This window comes from Diadema setosum, chromosome 16 (assembly GCF_964275005.1).
Source record: "Diadema setosum chromosome 16, eeDiaSeto1, whole genome shotgun sequence".
Lineage (NCBI taxonomy): Eukaryota > Metazoa > Echinodermata > Echinoidea > Diadematoida > Diadematidae > Diadema > Diadema setosum.
Window position 1 is genome coordinate 23,916,338 of NC_092700.1, and position 25,035 is coordinate 23,941,372.

The 25,035-nt window shown below is 39.0% G+C and overlaps 1 protein-coding gene across 1 annotated transcript; it reads right to left on the reverse strand.

The window, feature by feature from the left end:
* Positions 1-3,465: 3,465 nt before the first annotated feature.
* Positions 3,466-7,869, reverse strand: LOC140240123 (ciliary microtubule inner protein 5-like). Its single transcript, XM_072319934.1, has 3 exons — positions 7,574-7,869; positions 5,063-5,102; positions 3,466-3,739 (listed from the first exon to the last, which is right to left on the reverse strand). Exons 1-3 carry the CDS (start codon positions 7,867-7,869, stop codon positions 3,548-3,550), a joined length of 528 nt encoding a protein of 175 aa, XP_072176035.1. The 3' UTR covers positions 3,466-3,547.
* Positions 7,870-25,035: the final 17,166 nt, after the last annotated feature.

Sequence of the window (25,035 nt, forward strand, 5' to 3'; positions counted from 1 at the left end):
CAATTGATTTAGCGCCTTTTGGAAGCAAGCTCTTCATACAATTACCGCAATTTGAAGTATAGACATTTCTGCATGGCTGGTCTCTTGTCTAGACGGATGTATGCATTCAATATCAGAGAAACATAATTATACAGATTTGCAATCATGATGTTCTTCGATTTGTATGAAGGTCCTAATAGTATACACATTCTTTCAAAATTTAGGGCCTATGTCAAAATGCTTAAGGTTCGGTGCCATTAATATTTCCATCAGTTGGCAGTTTTCTTGTTTTGTTTTCTGACGCTAACAGATGACATCTTTACGATCATCGAGAAACCTATAAAGCAAATAAAGGCGTGTTATCACAACTATTTTTTCATCATGACTGTTTCGCTACGCTTGTATTTTTGTAGCTTGTATCATGCTTTGTACGGGCTCATTAAACCGTTGAATACGAATACTAACAATATCATTCTACTGTTTTCCATATTCACTGCTACGCAGTATTGTACATTATGATTAACCGCCTCTTCAAACAATGCGATCATAATGATTGCACCTTAATGTAGTACAGAACCGTGTCAGACTGACAGACACGATCAAAGTAATATGCAGTATTGAATGAACACCACACGTAATTTTAACAACCGGGCACGCTGTGGTTTTGAAAATGAAGCAATATCCGTTTGATAACAGCTGTACATTACCAGCTCTGTGACATTGAGGTGCTTGAATAGTATAGGTATAAACACAGAAGGTTGCCTATAACAAGGATAAGTGCATGGTTGTCCTTTGTATTATGCTCACCTACTGCTAAAAATTCTTTGTTTTTCTTCTTCGTGAAGAAAGAATGGAACATAAACCTTTACACCCATCTAGACATTTAACCAAATAGACTGTAATTGTGTTTGATTGCAGTAATCCGTTCGTACTCGAACTCTGTACACACTTTTGATTTGATATGCTAACACACTGTCACATCAGCCGCGGGGATAACCCCGAAAGGTTGGGGTGGGGGGGGGGGGCAAAGGTTACTTAGGACGATTGAGTTTATTTTGATAGTCATTACGGTGTGAATTTCTGGTACACTTGATGAGCATTTGCGCTATCTGACGCACGGTAGATAATAAATATGCACTATTTTTATTGACTATAAGCAGTGTCAGAAGATGAAATCTGACACAGCATATGAGCCGTGCGTGCTTTATCAAACAGCCAAGCCATAGAATTGTTGAGCCATATTGCTGTGTCGGAGTTGTTTAACATCCTAGCTTGGCTAACTAGTTTGATTGAAAGTGAGGACGAAAGGAAGAGAAATTCGAAACTGAATGAAGCATTGTTCTGTTCCTTTGTTTGTAAATGTTTCATATCGCTCTCGAGTTTGGAACGGAGCGCTGCGAATCATTTCTCAGAACAGAAGTTTTACATAGTTTAGATGGTCTGTATGCCTTACGTGATTGTACGTTACGACGTGAAAATGTATCTGCGTTTGATGTGTTGCCGCAGTTATAGACCTGCTACAATGTAAATAGTGCTGAACTTTGGTGACAATTATTTAGGAACATACACTACATTAATTTAAGTTGTTTTTTTTTTAACACCGATGTAATATGATCTGAAATTAAAAAGAAAACATCGCGTCATCAAAATTGGCAACATAAACACAGGGATTTCCATGTCCGTAAAAAGACCCATGGATTTCGCAATTCTTATTACGACACGACATTTTCCGTAACTGCAAACCGCCAGGATACGACACAGACTGAGTTTTCCCCTCTCTATCATAATCACTATATGACATCAACCACACTGACATGTCGTTTTGCAACTCCAGTCTCTTCCCACTGCGCAAGTGCCAATGTTGTTCAACTTTCTCGTCTTACAAAATTAATGCGTGAACATTTCCTGATAACTTACAACACGAATACAATGGTAGCTATGCAATACGGCCCATAATGGAGCACTGTTTAACGTTTTACTTTGAGCACGAACAATTGAGTATATGAATATAAGAACGACCCAAGTCCAATTTTTGGCCAAATTCAGTTTGATATGGGAAATTGTAGCTTATGCATGGACTCATCTTGTGTATAAATGATAAATCCTAACTACCCCCGGAAGTGCCTGAAACGAATGAGTTAAACCTTATATTAATGTAAGAATGAAGGACTTGGGTCATTCTTACATTCATATAATAGCGCCCTCTCTCATCCTTCTCCCATCTCTATAGCAGAATATCATGTATATGAATCAAAGAACGACCCAAGTCCATATGAATCAAAGAACGACCCAAGTCCACCACACAAAATGGCCTCTCCACAATTAATGTAAATGTTAATTGTCATAATTTTATGTTCTCATTTGTATATACAATGTTGCCTTCCCATCACAGTTAAATAGAATATTATTGGACAAATGAAAAAGATATGAAGGTTTTTTTTAGTTTACTCGAAATGATCTTCCATGGACTTGGGTCGTTCTTATATTCATATACTCAATTTCTATTCTCTGAATTTACCCCCAAATATACTCTAAACTGCAGATCACTAGTGGAAATTTAATCTTCTAGGAAACACGACAATTGAAAACGTGAAAGGCAGCTAAAATGATTGTCAAACTGTAAAAATTATTCTAAGAAACACTATTTCGAAGGCCACGTTACGATCAAACCATACAGTTTTGAAAGAATAGTACTTTTGAAATTGTGATATCAATGTAACTACATGAAGGCCTACTATTGAATTGGACCGGAGCTAGATTTTTTTGGACACCAGATCCATTTGCAATAATAGTCTTTTATTTATCCACATTTATCCATATCTATCCATAATTTGCAGAAGAAATAACGTAAATGGATCAAGTCCTGCTTTAAATTCCAACCATTTTTACAATGTAAGTTTCTTTCGTGCATTCTCCCATTCAACAGAGATTTACGTCAATTGCAATGTTCCACATAGGACCCTTGTTCACGAGTATAATGTTTGTATGTCGCACATACAGCCATTCCCATGAAAGATGAGTTCACATTAGTTTTCTTTACCATTTGCCATCGATAAATCCTTTTTAATCATTCATTAAAACGAAAAGGAAATACACTGCTTCCCGTCAACTTTTTCATTGGTGCTCATTCGTTAATCAACCGCAGGCTACACGCTGGCTTTGCAAAAAAAAAAAAGAAGAAGAAAGAATAAGTATCGTATACTAGTATGTATCATTTGAGTACGAACCATCAACAATGACTTGTTCGTTAGCCAACAAAATTCGATGCACATTCGGTGCTAGTTTGTAAACATCATTTTACACCTGACAGTCTGATGTACATGATCAGCCATAACATTCTTTTTAAAGTCATTTCTTCTTTGTCATCGTGCGACGGCTGATTGTTTTGCGAAACTAATCACCGCCGTATATAGCTACACCACGTTCTTTCATGTCTATTTGCAGTCCAGGCTAAAAGTCAGACTTCGGATACACAATGCGTTTCTCATGGCGTACGCATGAAGTATTGATTGATGCACATTTTATATCTGTATATAGATCGATCAGTTCGCTGACTCAGACTTTGTTTTCAGTCGTAGCATATTAGCTCCTTGTGATGCTTTTTCCTGTTCGTCGTGCTGAGTCTGTGCTGTAGGTCCACCATTGCTTTCGCTGCTCCCGTCTTTTGCCGATGTCCGAACCTCTGATTGGCCGTGTTAGGGACTGTCTCTGAGTACACCGTGAGGTTTTCAGGAGGTTGCGTGGGTTCTTTCCGGTTTCCCTGCAAGAATGGAACGATTCGACAAACACAAAATTCATTTTGGATGCTCGGCGTGGGTTTGTTTTCTTCAACGCAACTGAAAATGTGAACGCCACCCATTAATACTTCCAACATAATTATATCAGGGCATAAGGATTAATATAGGCCTACCCTAGCCGGATACAATGTCATTGATATTGCAGAAGATTCTCGCATGGCTGAGTAGGCGTACGTTTGAAACTTGCCGTCCCCTACTACACATCGGCATCCGAAATGAAAACCTATTTCATATCTAGGGCAACTGACTGAATGAAATTGACCTGTATAATCTTTATCGATTGAATCGCTATTGTATGTTCGTTCCACAGAGGAAAAAAAAAAAAAAAACACGACAGAATTGGAAGTGACATGGGCTGGTATTGATCATCTCTAAGGACAATGGAGGGACACCTATTGATTTTATGTCATTTTTGTATGCCATCAAATTTTGAAATCATGTCGCTGATCAATCATGCAAGGGAAATTACATGTACTTCATGTCTACATAATAGGCGACACGACATTTGCTCCTGCGACAAATATTGCTCCGGTCTTATTTTCTCCAAGGACTTATATAGGGTTATGATGGTTATAGGGTTGTAATTAAGTTTTTGGATTAGTTTGATATGAGGATTAGGACTACGGTTAGGGTGATGTTTGTTGGTAGAATTTATGATGGGCTTAACGTGCAGAAATTTCGTGGGAGCACTTGTTGCAGAAGCAAATGTCAGGGAACCACATAGTATCACACAATTTCACACACTTTCTATCTCTCTCTTTTTGAAATATAGTATGAGAAATTTACAGCGGAGCAACTCATCATAATCATGATATTGTGTCGGATACTTTTGACGACATTGGATTAACAGTCACACGAGCAATCCATCATAGTGCCGGCATCGAGTGTATTATCTAATGATTTTGACACATGTACATGCACATGAATGATGGAAACAAAGTTACAGAGAGATAGGCCTACACATCACTAGGTGGTAAAACAACGCCCTGGATGGACATCCCACTCCATGTGCTAGCTAAGTGTGAGTTACTAGTAACATACACATGTACAGTCATCAGTTAGTCAAACACAGTGCGACAGTACAATGTTCCAAGTTAGAAATTAAAAATCAAGTACCATATCTGAATTTGCATGAGTCGTGACCGTATAGGAGATTGTGACTAACATATACGAGCATCAACTATTGTTTTGCGTAATTTACACAACAACGATTTAAGTTCGTTTCCAATTTCAATGATATGATGCTATTTTCTCATCATTTAACTTGAGGCACTTTCATGACTTACCTTTTGGTCATACTCTTTCAGGAAACCCCAGCCTTCCTCCCTGCAAAAGGAAACAAAGAAGCAAAACAACAGAATAAGACTGACTACGTTTACCAAACCACATCGGATCAAATCAGATCTTTGTTTGTTTCCATTCGTGATAACGATCTCTTGGAAATCTAGGAAAATTATATAGAAGTAGATGAACAATAGTCATCCAGACTGCCCATATCTACAGCATCATCCCATTGCAAAATAACTAGTGTGCCATGTAGGGTATAAATGTTAAGGAAAGAAATGTTTTGCAGACATGGCTGACGCGAGATTTTCTCAGGCGACAAGGCCATTGACTTTTTGTAGCAAGTTATTGATTTTTCCTTTCAAATACCGATTTCCCACGGTCATTTGAATCTCACAGTGTGTTGTAAACATCTCTTGGGGACCTTAGCATGGATTTCCTTCTTAAGTATAAAGCGGAGCTCAGAGTAATTAAAAACACGAGAAAGTTTAGAATCTGGAAGTTTCAAATACGTTCCAGCTATTCCCTCATTGACGTATACACATTATTGTATACTATACAGTGCACTCCCGTTATCACGAACAAGACCGCAACAGTATCCACTCCATGGCTTTGTTGTTGTTGTTGTTATTTGTTCGGTTATAACGAAATTTCGATATATCGAAAGAAAACTGCCAGTCCCGAGGACTTTGTTATAACGGGAGTCAACTGTGTGTGATCGTACTCGTCATCATTGTTTCATGAAATTATGTGAATTAGGGGAAAACATACACAGACACACTTGTTAAATTTTTCTCTATTTAATGTTGATGAAACTAACGTTTATACCGATTTTTTTTTTCACTGTATACACTCTAAAAAGTGACCTGAAGTGCTAATTGAAAATCGATATCGTAACGATTATCTGAAACCAATCCTTTTTTCTGAAAATAGAATAATAAGGTAGGAAAAAAGAAAAAAAAAACCTTTGTCTGACCCAATTAGCATGAATTTATTTTGCATATTGCGATACAGAGAAATTAGATTATCCTTCATTATGCTCAACACTCACTAGACATTACGGAATTGCGCGCATTTCTAATCTCTTTTCTTTACTGTGATTTTATTGAGCTCTCCCTTTATTATAGGGGTTGCATACTTCCTTGGATCACAAACAACAGATGGATAAACTAACTGTTAGTTTAATACACATTGTAGGCTTAAAAGTGGTCTGAGAAACGTATCAAGAGCAATCATTTATCTTTCTTGCTGCCAAGCTCACTTATATACTATTGCCATTGTCAATTCGATAACCTCTTTGCAAAATTGAAAAAGAGAAGAAGCAAAAAAAAAAAAAAAAAGGGGGGGGGGGAAGGGGGCAGGATTTTTAAGAGCAACATTCTAACACATTAATGGAAACCCTATCACCTAAATGACTGTGATCAACAGGCATTGGAATACTTCAGCAGTACTGATATACAATCTTTGTACATAATTATTGTATATGATTAAAGTCCAACCAGCAATGTTAACAGCAGTTGCATGTCGTGGAAATGAAACATCAATGAATTCAGTGCTGACAAGAAATACATTGTTTGAGTGTTACGAAAAAGTCATCTAACTCGCATGCATATACCATCGGGCAAGATCATCATGTGCAGGCAACAATTATCTGTATGGGACTATGGGATAATGAAGTTCAAATGTAATATGAAAAGAAAAAACACAAGGACCGCTCTGACAACACAATGGAGACAGTGCAGCGAATTTTGTGGGTCAGTGATTGAATGGTCTAGTGCATCGCAGATTGCGTAATGGCGCCATGTTGAACATTATCACATGTATATATACAAATATGTCTTATAGCTGAATTATTATGAGAGATAATGTATGGTGTATATACACGAGTATTCAGGTGACAGATAGATTATATTGAGGTGCGATCAGAAAGGTACAGTCAGGATGTCCCACAGGTCTTTGAAAGAGGGAGAGAATCTCTCTTGAGCCTTTGCAAAAGATTACAAGGAGGAATATAACTGACCTTTTTCATACTTCCAGTTTCCTAAAATGGGCAATACTATAACCAAATCAACTCTTCTCTTTTGTGTGTCTCTGTTTCATTTTTTTTTCTCTTTACATCAGCCTCAGGCTCAGTCTTGTGGACAGTCTAGAAAAATGTTCACTGCATCGTAAGAATTGACCCAATTTACAGGGAATATCTACAATGTAGCCCCAAAACAGTTACTGGGCCTCCAGAGCATGGCATTGTGGTCTGCACCTGGTCTATAATCATTGTGGCTACGTTTTAAAAACAGGTTGAAGGCCCATTTCCTATGAAAAGAGTGTTAAGCACCAAGGACAGTATGTACAGTAAACATATAGTAGATATACAATGTATTTGTGATTAATTGTGGGATAAGTGTGGTGGGGTTTATTGTAGTGTGTGTGTGTGTGTGTGTGTGTGCGTGTGGTGTTTTTTTTTTTTCTTACGGTGCTTATGGCATCTTTACAGACTGTTCATGAGGCGTCCTTACCATCTGATTGATCCCTTCTTCTCCCTGCCGACGGATTCCCGCCACGTCTTGTCCTCGATGACGACATTGCACGCCCGGAAGTCCGCCCTGGTGTGTCTTCCACTTCCCGCTGCACCACCAAGTCCACCTCCTGCTCCTCCTCCAGCTCCAACACGGGGCTCCGGGAGGCGCTGGCTCTCGGCTCGCTGCTCGGCCGGTACGCACTTCTTGTGGTAGGCGCTAGAGATACGAGTTGAAGCGGGAAGACGGTAACCAGCCGAAGTGGCCCGGTCAGTGTATTGAATGTGAGAACTCATGGTGATAGTTATTGCAGTGACTTAAAAAAATATATACGTCCATTTACTTTCCTTCAAGTAATATATCAAATACCTATATGCACAACCGTGCCATATCTATACCGTACAATATAAAGACGTGGATGTTACTAAATTTCAGTATAATGGTAACGACATTGACGCAGCGCAGTTTGTCCTTGGCAGTTTCACATCAGTCTCTGTTTGCTGATTGCTCGTAACTTTCATCCACGGACACCGAAAGCTGGAATCACACACGGGATCTTGAGAACGCTATAAAGAGCAAGGCACGTCACGATGCCACAACATTCGAATGTCACTGAGCTGCAATGTTGTACAATCCTCTACCATGTCTACAGTGCATATCCGATTTCATGTCAAGCAAAGTGGCGTCAAACTTTGAGCCCTCTGATACGTTATCGGTGCGTCCGGTCTTTCCGATGTAAAATGCACTCGTTATATCTGACGATTCATTCGTCTGTCCGAGATTAGAAGGAATCTCAAAGGCAGAAAAACACGTAAACCGAATACCAGAGACACATGCAATCTTCACTGAGTGAATATGAGTAAGAGTCCAGCAAAATTATCCAAAGATCTGGCGTAAAAAGAGCAGAGAAAGCTGGTCATGGGACTACGCCATATATGACGATATGGCTTCGCGCAGCGAAAGGCAGTGCCCTGTGCCGAATGGACAAACAAGATTCCATACACGACTAACCACAGAGGATGACACTACAAAAGGAAAAGGAAGAAGAAAAGAAAATCGGGGGACCTTTCGGGTGCGAGAGACCTGAATAGATTTTGTTCGGGGTTGACACTGCGTGTCGATAGAGCCCGAGTGTCGCTAGGCGACGATCAACAAAAGATCTGCGGCAGTGCGGGCGCGCTGGCTGGGAAGCCGCTTTCTTCGATTTCTCAAGTGTTATTTGAAGGAGTAGAGAAATGAGGGACCCGTGCGCTGCCTGACTTGAATTGGATACGGATAGTTATGCGGCGAGCCAGTGATCTACGACGAACGCGCGTCCGTATCTTCTGTGCCACCTTTACTCGAAGACCTTTCTATAAATTCTTCTTATACTGAATACTTTACTGAATCAAATGTACATGTATCTAAAATTGAGGCGCAACATTGCACATCTACCCTTCTTTTGATTTTCTGACTATGAAAAAAAGATCAGTCATAATACTTGTCTAACTCATGAACTAATTTCCCCGGCCTTACGTTATACGATACAATGGTATAATTATATAACAAACATATCATCATGATTATGTATATTAACTATAATATGATAAAATATGAATTATAGAATCTCCGGACGGAGCCCTCGTAAGAAAGTCTTGGTGAGATTTTTTTTGCTATTTTCTATTATTCCATTTCTTTCTCCTTTTTTTTTTTTTTTTTTTTACGTAGGAAAGGTGGGAGAGGAGGGTAGGGGGCCTTAGTGTCCCCCTCCCTCTTCCCTTGGTTCCGTGCCCCCCCCCCCCCCGAAAAACATGGAGGTCAAAGCTCAGTCGTGCTTCCATCATCGTATACCCCGATAAGGTATCAATAGTGGTAATGGTCGTTCCACTCTACAAAACGCAGAGGTCACGTCATTTGTTGCGTTCCATTTAAAAGCTCACTTTAAAAGGGTGTCCCATTTTTATCATTAATCTCTTCAATACAGCCTTGTCTCCATGATCGAATATTTTATGACTTTGTTTATTCATCGTTAGCTGGTTTGGTGAAGGTATAACGCCTCATTTAGGTTACTGAAACAATAAAAGGAAACTGAGTACAATCCGACCATGACGCCATATTTGTATGTATGTATGTATGTATGTATGTATGTATGTATGTATGTACGTATGTATGTATATGTATGTGTGTATGTATGTATGTAGGCCTACTTGTATGTATGTAGGGGCCTATGTATGTCATCAGGTGTATGTGTGTTTGTATGTATTTATGATGCTTTACTATGAGAAAGTGCAAGGTATGGCATTTCAAGAGATAATCATGGTGCGAAATCTTCTTAATTGGGCATCAACACTGATTTTAAGACTCACTTTGCTGTATAGTAGTTATTGCACACCCTATAATCACCCCTTTCTTGGAATACAGTAGAGTATGCTGTTCAGGGATTCATTTCTGTAACTTCGGATAAGTATCACTCCCTGCAGAACTCTGTTTTGACGTGTAGACCTATATACCCATGCAATCATCTATACAGAGCTAACTCATTTTCAGACCCCCACGATGCCACGAGTCGCTGTGAGGAATAAATCACCTCCCATATAACTGCATGACAAAGGGAATCATTACAAGGTACTCTCAGAACATTACTGCAGCATTATGACTGTATATTATGAGGTGCCACTATCGACCTTTATCACCAAGGCCTACCGCCAATATCTCTCTCTATATCGCTTGTACCATGTAAATAAAACGTAATGCATGATGAAAGTTCAGCTATTAAAAACGACGCTCTTTCTGTGGATACGGGACTTCATCAGTCCGGTGTATAGAAGAAACAAAGCGCTAACATGCCACTTTCAGTTCGAGGTACTGTATTTGAAATAGTTTCTCGGAATTTTATTCTTAAACTTCTTTTCTGTTAGTCATTTGACTGGTTACCACACTGATATGTATTATCCCTCATGCTTCCAAGGGATAATTAAACGCCTATACTCTTATGTCTTTTGCTGAGTTTCTTTCCTCTCTCATCATTTCAAGATAATCTGTTCGAAATGTTGCACGTCCTGAATTGACGCATATAACTCACACATCACTCCCCAATAGAGGAGGACACTAATTCCACTGTCTTGGTCCGAAGACAGGACCTGCCAGTACAGTCCCCAATCTGCCAATGCCGAGTCCCATAATGCTTAACCACTGCACCTATAACGTACAAATGGCTACTCAAGACAAGAACACATGAATTGTATTCATCGCCACATCACTACACGTAATACACTGTAGAATACTTTTCACTAACATTGACTACAACCATGACAAGGACTACTGACAATTTGACTCGAGCAAAAGAACCACCTCGATATCAACTATAAACTCCCTCACCGTATCTATCGATCACGCGTTTGCCGCAATTTTTTCTCGTCTAAATTTGAATAAAAAAATTCTAACTTCGTTGAAAAAAGAAATACAACTCTATTTTATCACCCTCCTCCACTAATGAAAACAAGTAACAGTTTAAAGAAAATGATGAAGGTCTTCAAAAATTCATATCTACAAATCGAATATTCAAGCATCTAACCCAGATTTGATCAGTACTCTTTAAGTAGGGGGAGGATAGGAAAACAACTATTGATTACCCTCAGTGCTTTTCACCTGCTCCGAGGCGCTGAGAGGAGGAGGGTGAAAGGAATCTTTATCCTGTTCCCAATGACAACAGTTTTCTGCTCAGCTCCCTGGAAGCGTCCAGTCTCTTTGAGATGCACAAAGAAACACCTGCAGATACTTCTGAATTTTTTTTAACCTTTTGAATTCCGACATGAGGGATACACCACCATGAATTCTGACGAGTTAAGGGCGAATTCTGTCGCCGAGACGTCACGAATGCGACGCTCGGATGAAAATATGTATCGCCATGTTCCACTCTAGATCCATCTCACACTATCTATCAGAGCGAGTACAATATTATTGGTGTACGGAAGCGGGGAAAGGGGAGGATGGAGGAGGGAGGGGAGTTCCGGGAAAATAAAAACCGGCGATAACCTCGAATTGAGTGTCACTCTTAAAAAAACCACACATCTTCTAGCCCATAAGATTTCCAAATAAAAAAAGGACATCACAATTTGCGACGATCTGGAATAAGCAAATGAATTCCATCACTTGCCCATGCAGATATGAAGTGTTCGTGGTATGATGTAAGTTTGACATTGCTAAAAATTCGCACTTGATGTCGGATATCACTATGGTGTATCGAAAACCTTGCTGACTGCGAAGAAGGGTTATTGCATACACCAATATTATTACGTTGACTACTCTTGGGTTAAATTAACATTGCAGAAAGAAGTTGAACCAGACTCCAGAATGATGTAATATGAAATAGGCACTGCAAACACTAATCATGTAACAAAATTTCCCTTCCGTAACTCGCTATTCTCGACGAATTAAACGCACTACATTATGATGCTGTAACTGCACCTTTGTAACATGCGCGAATTATAAATCATGCTTATAATCAACAGGATCACTCAGTTTTCTACCAACAAAGAATTTACCACCTCCAACATACCCAGTGGCTTGCATTCCCCTTTCAACGCTCCTCATGGTGATTTCCTTGGTCGAGCTTGCAAAGACAAACGTCTGGAACCTCACGAGGTTCAGCTAACGATAGTCTACATCACCGACATGAAGCAAAACATGACATAGGTGTCTAACATCGACCAAATTCCATCGAAAAAGAAGAAGTGGGAAACAATCTCTCTATAACTCCCGTTTGAGATCAATAATCGGGTCTCAAGTGCTTGAGATGTTGCTTGATGACGTCATCATAATAATGAAGTGTTGGTGAGGTGTTTTGTGATGATGATGGTGACGATACAAGCGAGATAAGTTCTCCGATAACGCCCGAAAAGCAGGGCGATAATCCAAATCTGAACGATGAAAGTTAAAAATGCTATGCCACAGCCGTCTCAGGGTGATAGAATAAAGATGCGCGGAAGAAAGAGAACAAATAGGAGGTGGTTGACATTATTGTGCGAGAAGAAGAAATGTCCACTCTGGCTGATCGAAGCTTGGCTGCCAATTGTTCCTTACATGCCCGATAAGACGTTGGCAAATATAACGCTGCTCTTGATGCCAAAACAAGGCCCCGTGGGCATCGCATTTAAGACATGATGTTAATAGTGATGGCGCTGGGAGTGGAGGCTTAAAGTGGGAGGCTCGGGGAGCAAAATGCTTCATTAAATGGAACACTAATTTATTGTGGCGGTCGGGAGAGCGGAGGAGGATTTCGGTTTGCAGACACAGTATTATCCGCAATATTGAGACTTACATGTCGTCCGAGTGTGGTACTTATACTTCTGACTTGATACTTTAACCGTTTGTGTGCCGTGAGTGGCGACATGCACAGAAAACTTCGTAGCATTCTACAAACTGTTCAAAGTCTGTGGCACAGAAATGACTAAGAAGCCTGAATTTCGCAAGCCAAATTCAGCTCTTCTCCATATTTTTAACTTTGAGTGTCTACTGATTTACATCCATCCACTCATATCAGCAATCTGTCCATTGGGAACCACTGATCTTTTTCCAAACATGTCCATTTCGCTTTACAGTGCCTTTACAAATAAATGAACTTAAGAAAGGCAAATATGCGCGTAATTCAATGCTAAAAAAAAAAAAATCATTTCTTCTGTTCTTGAAATTGTTTTTTAAGGCTCGATAATTATGTCAACTTGGATACAAAAAACCTCTACATCCACAAACTGGGTAAGAGATTTTGCCTGAAATGAGATCTTGATAGGAATCGTTTTTTTTTTTTTTTACATTTTTGTGAATATAATGAAGGATTTTCCAGACAAATCTCTCTCTTTTAATTTACGATTGTCGATGGTTCACTTGTTGAATGTTTTTGTCATAACCGCCATATCATTATGCACACATGGGCTTGTGGACGTAGGAGCTCCGCGCCGCCTCCCCATGAAACCGCGATATCTCTTGTATACCTCTTTGTTATTCAATTCAATTCAAATTTATTTCGTTTTTCGACAATAAAAAATAATATGATACAATTGATATGATACAATATGATACAATTATACAATTATAATAATATACAATTATAATATGATACAATTTACATTCAGGAGTTATCTTTCTAAAATGACATTCTTGATATATAGTATCAATGTATTTTGTGCTTTTAACTTTTGGCAAGATATGACATGTTTTGCATATTGCTGCCGGATAAAGACCGCGTAAACCAGCGATTCGGACTGTATAGGACCTATTACGTCATTCAGAAAAACAGTTTATTGTAATACTTATACATCTTAACAAGTTGTATTCGGGTGGCTTTTTCTCCTTCTTTTTTTTAAACCTTCAATTCGTCGATTGATCTCTTTTTAATTGGCAAAACGCTGACTTCAGTGTCGGATTACAGCCGTGTCACGGTCCCTTTGTTTGGTAAGATTTAATTCTTAAATAAATTTGTACATCTTCCGAGCTCCCTGCATGTTATATAACCACCGGTGGGCAATAGGCGACATTTCGCACACTGTTTACCCATCAAATACCAATTGGAGGGGATCGATCATTTGGTCGGACAAATTTTTCGGTCGGTAAACAGACATTGATTAACTTACAATGAGATCAAAGACCATTGCCTGTTCGACACAAGCCTTTGCCAATAATCATGGTACAACCAGACGGCTAAAATCTGCCCCGTTGGTAGTCGACCTTGGGTTCAAGTTTTCGGCTTTGTTTCTGACATATCCTATCGATTTCTTTTGTCAGACAGTCATCGGTAAGTCAGCGACAAAAATGAGCGCCATTGCTAAAAGAGCAACAAGGTTTCACTGCTGAATGTCCTTACTATACCCAATCGGATCATCCTATACGAGAGACAGTAGTCATGGTAGAGAGAGGAAGGTAGAGAAGGGGTGGGGGTGGGGGAGAGAAAGTGTGTGTGTGTGGGGGGGGGGATGTCTTCAAGCATTGACGCAGATATTGTACCAGCAATCTCGCTACGTGATCGATAATTGTTATCTGATTTCTTCATGTGCCGTCTTGCAAAATCATCTCATCAAACATAACAAGATAAACAAATGTAGATATGGGATAATTGAGCTCTTAGCATCAACATAATTATAGGCAAATTACCCATAGCTCTCTCGCAGCATTTGATCAAAGGATATACACAGCGTGGACACAAACAAAACCATTGGTACCGTCAGACATTGAAATTTGTAGCTGTAGGCAAAATATGTAACATGTGATGACAAGTACAAGTGTATTTATATACAAAAATGCACGCATATTTTGTAGTCCTACTAGCGTGCTATATGATGAAGTATGCTTGGGAAGACTGCTGCCATTTTATATAAACTCACACATTATATGTTGTTACCAATTTGTGTTCTTCATGCACTGATAGAAGAGAGATTTTTGGGTATACAGCCACTTTTGTTGTTGTTGTTGTTGTTGTTGTTGTTGTTGTTGTTGATGTTGTTGTTGTTGTTAATTTAAGAGGCGTGTCATTTTCCCCCTCCGTAATCTAATCATATTATTCTTTCCAGTCCTCACTGCGGGGAATATTTTAGCTATCACACACCGTTCTCATGGCGTCTGGTCAGGCTAGACTACACATAACTATTATTCTCGTCGCGTCTCACTACGGACCGCCTCCAAGTTTTGTTACGGCGTACAATCTGTCACATTTTGTTGCGTTCATCCCGTGTCATTACGTTGTGTACAATTCAGCACAATGACTGCGGTGCATTTTTTTAACAGTTTAAAATCTGACATGGCATGCACGGCAATCACGGCCAGCTACGTTTGTAGCTTGTCACGCCCACGGCGTTGTTTCACGTCAGTCCCGTCTTGTCCACGGTGTCGTGACATAACATGACTGCCGTGATCGCCGGGAACATGGCGTGAACGTAGCATTAGAGAGCAGCTGCTAAGGAATGTTCCGCCTGCAACTATACGTATCATACAGCTCACCGACATTCTCATCAGCGGTAACAACATAATGACGTAGGCCTATAATTCCAATGGGTTGGGATCATTGCACTATGTCAAACGATTTCTCGTGATGTAAACATACACGACTCCGTTGCTGCATCCATGCCCGCAGAATGCCATTTGAAACGAGACATTAATGGTTTCCCCCATAATGAGAAATACTTCGGCAGCCCATAAAGGTCTTCCGTCTGTCACTTGGACACCTGCCGATGCATGTCAAAGACTGCATGGTATTAGCGGCTACCATGCTTCAAACGCAGGTAAGTTCATGAACCTGTGAATAACAACGACTAGAAAATATTGCTCTGCTACATTTTTTTTAAACGACAAAAAAAAAAGGGGGAGGGGGAACGGTCTCACAAACATAGCAAAGTGCGAGAGAGCAAGGAGTATCATTTTGTTCATCTCGTATTCTGAAAATATCAATGCAAGCAACTAAGACCACGTAAAATCTTGCTGCAGAACGTCCGTGGAAGAGATAATCGGGCCAAGTTCAAGGGTTAGAAGGAAGGTCAGGTTCAAGTCGAGGTCATCGCCGGTGTTGATAACAGAGTGGATTGTACGTTTTTCCATACAGACGGATAGTACAGTATATATGGAACATTATTATAAGACTAGTAGAACATAAGTAGATGGCCTCCGCAACTCTAGTATATGGCCACCATTTATCATGCTTCAGTGCAAAAGCATAATAGCCTTTTCATATTGTATTTTCATGTCTTCGTCTTCACCATTAAGTCTTACACATGTAGAGATTTGACGTTGCATCTTGGCAGATGTTTTAACTGGTGGTTGTATAAAGAATATGAATGGAAAAGATATATTATATTTGACGCTAAATGGACGGGTGATCCCACAAGTTCCTTCTTTAATCCGGATGGCGGAGGTATAATCTAGGAATGAGTCAAATGACTTCCTAGACTTGTAGAGCTTCTCATATTATAAAGCATTGTCTTCAATCCGTTTACGCAGCAGGGACATCACCGGCGATCTAGGGCCTACTTGATGATACATACTACATTCTCACATCCCAACGCGAATAGTGTAAAAGTATATAGAAATAAACGAACTTCAAATATTCAGGCTTTTGGATCTTTCGCCAAACTGTAAACATCAAGTTGCCAACCGAGGTGAATCCTTACGATTCCAGGACTGAAACATCTGATGATTCGCTCCTATTGTTGTGGTGTATAGGACGCCCTACGGCACAACACGGTAATAATACAGAGTCGACACAAACATATAAGTTGCATCCTTCCGTGATTTATGTTGACGTTAATTTGGTGTTACTTTCTTAATGTGTTTTTTTTTTTTTTTTTTTTTTTAACTAGAGAGTGCCTAGAAACATTTTGTTTTACTAAATAGGCGCTACGTTGTATACTCAATCTTTCATGATGTTATTATTATTATGATTGAAGTATGGCGATGGATATCACAGGAAAAGGAGTCATTATTAAAAGCCATCAAGTGGTTTTTTAAACGCCTTTTTTGTGTAGAAAAGATGCATAATTTGCTGACATTTTTTTCTCGAATTGACGTCCTAAACAAAGCTGAATTAAATTAATACAGCACACACAAATGACCGTTTTTAAATCTTATGTGGTCTACAAGGAAAGAATTTTGGCACTCACCAATCAGGTCGTCCCCCCCCCCCCCCACTTCCCATGTCTATTCCCGAGAGGGATTGAGATGCGCATTACGTCAGGCCACCCGCATCACTATATTCATTAATGTGTTGTGTATATTCACCTTGAATTCAATGGATAATTCATGAACATTGACCTTGGATCCAACAAGGCTGAAGTGCACATGCACATGATCTTTGATAGGCGTATTCAGCGTTGTCGGTATGCCACACTAAACATCAAATGCAAACTTGTTTATAGTGCCAAGACATTACCGAAACTGACGGCTTCATCAACCTTTGTTCGAAAGGCATTTTTTTTTCAGTCACCATTATATTTACAACGTACATGTAGGCCTATAGTTATTTTGATGGTACGAAACATTATGAATTGATGATACCTTTTTGTGCAAATATACACACAGTTGAGATTAAATACATTTTTAGATGAGAAAATTATGTTGCAGAGACCTACTTTCTTATTTTCAACTATGTAATTTGCTTTTATGTCCCTCTGAACCTACGAAAAGGCCACTATATCGATGGCGCATTATTACTTATCATTACCATTATTATTACTGAGGGGAAAAAGGAAGAATAAGATAAACTGTACTTACGTCTGACCTAAAACAGGGTTGACCGACTCCAGGTATGAATAGTTGGTGGCCGCTTTCCTCGGGAACATTTTTTTTTCTTTTCTTTTTCTTTCTCAGACGAAGGTGTGTGGTATCAAAATTTTCAGTACTCCTCCTCCTCCTCCTTATCTTCTTCTTCCTGAAGGCAAAAGCAGGAGTAGGAAATTTCACTTTTTTTATTCTTATATTTTCTTTCTTCAGTTAGAGTCCAAAAGTCTTTGTTTCCTGTCTTTGCTGTTGTCACTCCGACGGGATGCCTACACTGACACGAAGTTAGCAATATCTACGATTTTTTTTTTTTTTTCGGGGGGGGGGTAGAAGGGAGAAACCCTTGGCACACTGTTCAGCCTCTTGCTCTAACAGAGAAGATCGAGATGCAACGAGTTGCTTCTTTTAGGTGATCCCACCATCTTGCTTCTCGACAGCCTCTAAAAGATCCAGGGAGCCTTTGCATGTCCACAGAGTTGAGAAAACATCGTCTATTCCTGTGACTATGTAAGTTTAAAAAAAGGCAAATGACTTGCACTCAAATCATCTCGTTCGGTGGTGGACGCTCGCGTAGATGTGCTAACCCACAGCTCTCAGGCGTCGATAAATCGATGTAAACATATCTCCCATTTATAACAAAAATCTGATTATACGCTGATTATACTTGCGACGTTGATATGGAGAAAAGTGCATATCATCAGCATTAATATGGAATTTTGTTACCGCAGCTCGAACAGGTGCTTAGATCCAACACCTTTAAAAAAGCGCTTTTAGAGGAAGATAGCACTTGTTCATGTGGTATCTAATGGTATTACGTGCAGCAAGAAAGAGTATTGTTGGATCAATGTGAAACCAGTGTGAAGTGCGAAGGGCGCGTCACTCCTCTTCGTTTGTCTCTGTCATAGACAATCATGCCTCTGTACCGGTACCAGTACGCAATGTCATGACTCCAGAGGCAGTACATTGACGTCAAACTTAATACGGATATCAACTCGAGCCGACACTTACGTTCACGTGTGAACACATCTTGTCGCCGTACACCATGACCATCACGTCATGGTAGATGAACTTCGCTGGCTGATCTCCTCGTTGTGAAGGTGCGTGATGCAATTTTCTGAAGTGGTGCGGTGGAGATGTTCATGTAGATATGAACATGTTCGATCGCTGAAAGCTACTGAATAAAATGTACATGCGGTGTACAAAACATGTTATTGTCCGAGCACGACAAGTCCTGTCAACAGAAAACCCAATAATATAATGTACAACCTGCCTAACAATGGACTGCGGTGCTGATTGTCAGTCTTTATTTATTCAAGGTGAAAACCCTGCAAGTTGAAGCGCTGAACAAAGAGTCAGGATTGCCCCCCCCCCCTCCTACGTACACACACACACACACACACACTCACACACTCCCCCCTCAAGTGTGCACTTCCAGCCCCATCTCACTCTCCTTCTCCCTCTTTCCCTCATGAACTTCATGGCATATACCAGCTAGTATTTCTCTTTTCATAACTATAGTGTTCCTCCCCCCCCCCTTTTTTTTTGTAAATCTCATTGGCTTTTCCCACCTCGCTGATCCTTTCCCTTTTCACATACATCCCCTTCAGCTAATCTCCCCATATGTTTTATCTCTTTATTTTCTTTCTGCATTAATTTTTTTCACTCTCACACCTTTTTCGATCCACATGTATCTCTTTATCTCTCTTCTATTGTTCATTTCCCGTCTTTGCTATCAATCCTTTCTCGCCGCTTCTTGTCCTCTCCTCAGTGGACAGGGATCGAGGTGTTCCTCTCACCTCCCTGGTATACACCCGCCTCTCTTGAGTCTGTATCGGTCTCTCCCCTCTTTTTCCCTCCGGAAGAATTGAGTAGTATTTTTGAAGTGTCAAGTATGTTGTTTGAGGACCAATCAATATCACTAATAATGATGATGTGTGAGGGGTGAAGAAGATTAACAAACTGTCTGTAGGGCACATAGGCCTTTTCATAATCCAGTCTCACATGCCAGACGGCAATTAAGGTTGTGAGCGTAACTCTCTCTGTAAAGTGCAATAAAAAGGTCCAGCGTATCGTCTTGGGGACTGGAATTTTGAATTGCCATGGTTACTCGATCTACAAACATGACCTCCAACACGGATGCCTATGTCGAAGGTCAATGCGTAAGACGAGACCGCGAGTGTCTCCGTACTTGACTCCGGGACAGTACCGTTTCCCTGCCATGCACCCTCCGATATAAAACGTTTAAGGAGTGGGTTGTCCACATCAAGTTCACAATGACTTTAAAGGGATACTGTAGTTTGGGTAATGATGAGACTTCAGGTTTCCAATTTGTGTGTATGTGTGTGTGTGTGTGTGTGTTTTGGAGAGATAAATGATGCCTCTTTTGAAAATTAATACGATAGAGTATACAATTATTACAGTTATTCAAAGTTCATTTGATGAAAATAATGTTTGAAGTGGATGAAAAATGCAGAAACAAAGGGTTCTAATGAACGGTGGGACTCACCTTGAGTTATTATGATCTTTCATTATTAGGACCACCTGGTTTTACGTTGTTTTTGGATATCTCAACCACTTAAAAGCCGATTTTCATTCGATAAGCTTTGAATACTATAGAATTATTCATGCTCTTTGATATTTCATGAGAGGTTTCTGATTATCTCGCAAAAATTTAAAACTTGAATCCCCCTTCTCAACCAAAACTATGCAATTCCCTTTTACTATAACAATACACTCAGATGGACCGAATAGAAGAGCTATAAACTCTGACATACACTAGGAAAGCTTGCAAGGTATTGACGGAATAATATGTTGGTGGCAACCTCACATATGAATTGAAGAGGAGATTTGTGTTTGTTTTGTCGTACAGGTTAATTTCATTGTGCAATAGTTAAGAAGAATATGCTTTTTTTTTCTATGCATTTTAATAATTGTGTAAATATTCTAATGCATTCATAGTCTTTTCTTGTAAAATATCTGCAATTCAGCCTGCCTTCTGCAATGGATATTCCTCAACAAAATACCGTTTCAAATCAATTCCACTCAATTCAGTTCAATTCGTGATTATGTAATTATCTCAAAACCTCACAAATCTTTTTCGTTTCCACATCAAACCATTAGGAATCTGAAAAAAGGAGGAAATTTAGTTTTAAGTAGCGTCCTCTGCAGGTCCAATGGTAGACGTACATTGCATTGAACACCATCTTTTCTTCTAAATGGCGTATAAGGTCTCAAATACCACGGCTATTTGAGAATGTGTAAAAAAATGAAGATTCAATAAGTTTTCTTTTCACAATCCTATCTGGATGAATTTGTGCATTTACCCGATTTGAACATTGTGGAGTGGATTGGTCCTCACTGGGGAGCTGGCCACTACTGAAAACGATTTATAACGCTGATTAATGTCGCCGATTTCCCGCTATGTCGTATAAAATAACTGGTTTCAAAACTACTTTTCCCTTTGAACCTGAAAATTCCCGAAATTCCAGCTAATGTTGGTAAGTCGTACATCAGTGCGTTTTGACTATAAGAAAGAAGGTATTTTACACAGTGCAATGTAATGAACTCATGAAAATTTGGGGCTTTGGTTTCCATTTCACACTGATATAAGGGGACCCCCTGTGTTATTCTATGTACCGCCATCACCTCACATTCTTCAACATCCGAGTAATATACCTAGCTCCTTTCACTTTCGGCTTATTCAATCGCTGTATCATCGTGGGAGGAGGTGCAAATCCGTGGTGTGATGGAGCTACGTCATTTATACTGCCAACTATTGATGACTGGAATCAACGTAAAACACACAAACATACACACACACCGTCCCACACACACATACACACCGCATGCTTCTTTCCAGACATTCGGAGATAGCTCTTTCAAGAGGTGCGGAACAAAACAACAAAAATTACTAGACACTGTGCACGACGGGTCGAGATATCATGAACCCTTCAAATCATATCCGCAGCGACTGGCAACTCCAGGCTAGTCAAGTGCACACGCAGTGTACACGCATAGAAAGCTCTCAACTTGTCTCTGTAGAGTCTTTATTAGATCAAATAAATATATAAATTAATACCCTGCAACACATCCTGCCTTGGCCGCGTGATTAATTGGCAGTCGTCTGTGGTGTATTCATTCAGCCTCATAAAAGACGAGTTACCGTGAGAGAATACGCATATCACGGTCGTCAGTCACAGAGCTCATTAATAATTCACAACATTTTCAATTTTGAATCCCGTCACCATAGCACTGAGCTGTCCTGTTCTTTTATTTTTCCCATCTCAGTTGATTAATTGAACCCGCACGCAAGAAAATTGAAGCATGTTCACACTCGCCAGTTAACTCGTGCGTAATCCCGAAAGAATTCCTCAAGAAAGAATGCTTCTGCAGTTTTGACTGCAAGCATTTTGAAAACTATTTCATATCCTTGTTCACCATTACAAACAATACAGTGGGCAAAAATGCAGCCGTACATTGTAAATATTTTGACCAAGATTATACGTCACAGAAAAACCACAATGCAAGAAGATGATTTGGCGTAAAGGAGAAGGGTACATCATTATTCATGCAATTTACGGCGTAAAAGGAATAATGCATGAACAAAATGTATGTATCTGTATGTTTCATATCATATAAGCGTCACAATATATATATATATATATATATATATATATATATTGTATATATTGTATGAAGAGTTTTATTGCAAATGAGCTAAGTGCCATTTTAAAACATTTCAAAGTAAGTCCATCATCAGATGGAGCAAAATTAAACCTTTCCAGGTATACCTAACTTTTGTGACATAAACAGGAATATTATAATAGTTATGATATAAAAATATTCCGTATTTTCTTATCATTATAAGTAGTTTGTATTAAGCAGCTTTAATAAATAATATCTCAACTTAACAAAAATGCAATAAGCTCGTTTTGCGACATAACTATTCATATATGATTATATATCTCATTAGCCGGGTTCACACGTACACCAATTAGCGGGATACAAATCTCGGGATGTGGATCGCGACCGTCATCCCGCTAATTTGTACGTGTGAACCCGGCTAAATATAATTATAATAAATGTATATCTATATTACAAGCATATATATATATATATATATATATATATATATATAACTTCTGATGTACGCATACCATTTCTGTGATTACTTCTTTTCTAAGAATCATTATTTTTGTTGTTCTGTCAAATTGATGTTGCTGGTGGCGGGGCCTAACAACAACAACAACAATAATAATTCGACAAACAGCAATAAATATAATTCTTGAATTTGATGCAAGAATCTGATACAGGAGTTCTTCATAAACTATAATATACTGATTGAGGAATGCAATACATGTACAAAAAAAGAAGCTTGACAATATCCTACCTTGCTTTATCAAAACTAAACATGCACATACTACATCGAGTAACCAAAGTGAAATGAAAACGCCGCAGTTTTGATTAAAGTATAAAAGGCACGACAAAGGAGAAAAAAAAAGATATCTAAACGTAAGTTCGTGTCACAATATATCGCTGTTGACACGGTTGTATAGGGGAAAACGCAGGCTATTCAGCCCCTCTGCTTTATTCTATTTTGTTCTTAATCTCTGGTATACACAACACAAAAACAAGGACGGCAGACCTCTGCATACTCAATATATTTGTTTAAAAAAGCGCTTCACATTTTCAATCAGATATCTTGTGATGTAAAACTGAGATAACAAACTCCGATAATGAGACTAGCGAAAGAAAAAGCCCTCCAAACAAGAGCTTCCACTTAATTAATAAGAATAGATTTAGTGTTTTATCAAAACGATTATAAACTATATTTGAATCAACAACAAAAAAAGATAGTCGTTACTAAAATTATGTACTTTATATCCCTTCCTTTACTGCACATGAATATCATCTTGAACTTTCTAATAGTGTGTTCAGAGGCATGATTATCCAAAATGTACCGTTCGCAACCTTATTTGCAATATTTGTGTGACAATATGCCGATGCAAGCGAACTGAACATTCCAAAATGAATACTTATTTTAGACATTAACATTGTACCCTTTTGTCTTTAAAGCCTAATGCTGCGAACTGTTGAGAAGGTTGACAATGTGCCCATGCAAGTGAACTGAACATTCCAAAATGAATACTTATTCTAGACATTTACATTGTATCCTTTGGTCATTAAAGCCTAATGTTGAGAACTAGTAATTTCCCTATGACCATATGCCTTTGCATATGGAATTGTTCATACATATAGGTCTTTACATCTTTGCAACGTGAAACGGCAGTTTGACATGAGATTGTCAAGCACCTGAAATGACACATTTGAAAGCCTGGAGCAATTAACATCAGATGTGTTGAGTGTTTACATTCATTGACTATGTTTCATTCTTGGATCCCTTAATTGGTTCGGAGATCAGGTATCAATTTTGGCAATTTGAGCATTGTCACGTGACCTCTGACCCTTGTCCTTTGACTCCATGACAAACAAATATCCTGAAATAATCAACAACGGGTACATATCCAGTTTGAGCTTTATTCGTAATATGGGAAAATACGATGTACAGGTATTTTAACATTTCATTTGATCCCGACTCCATGATCCAAATAATTATTTCCTTACAGAATCATTGTGCAGTATTATGCATCAATATGCCGCGTGTTATTAAGGTTTTTGCATCGAGTACTTTCCAAGGTATGGAGAAACTATAATTTCAGCATTAATAGTAGTATTTCAGCATTTTAACCTAACCTTTGCCCCTTGGTCCCATGACTCCAAAATTTCTGAGAGAATCATTTTCCGGAAGTATATGCATGCATACTGTTTCATGAAGGTACCTTTAGCCATAATTTTTGCTTGACATTGGACCGTTGACCACATAGTCTACAAAACGTTTACCAGATAATCTTTATCTGGTAATAGGATCTTGATATACGATAAGTTTCACGGAAATACCTTCAGACATTGCAGCGATGTCTGCAATGAGATTGCACAATTTGAGGTGGTAAAATATGTTACCTTTACAAGTGGAGAGTACTTGCATTTTCTATCACTCATAATATATCATATATGACAGTAATAGTCTAATTGTTGCGGTCTTTATTCAGCAGTGTAATCTGGCGTTTATGACATGAATATAACTCTCAAATTATGCTGTTCTTTCAATTTTCATGTTTTCTGTTCTTTCATAGGCAACTCTATGTTATGTTGGTATTTGTGATGGG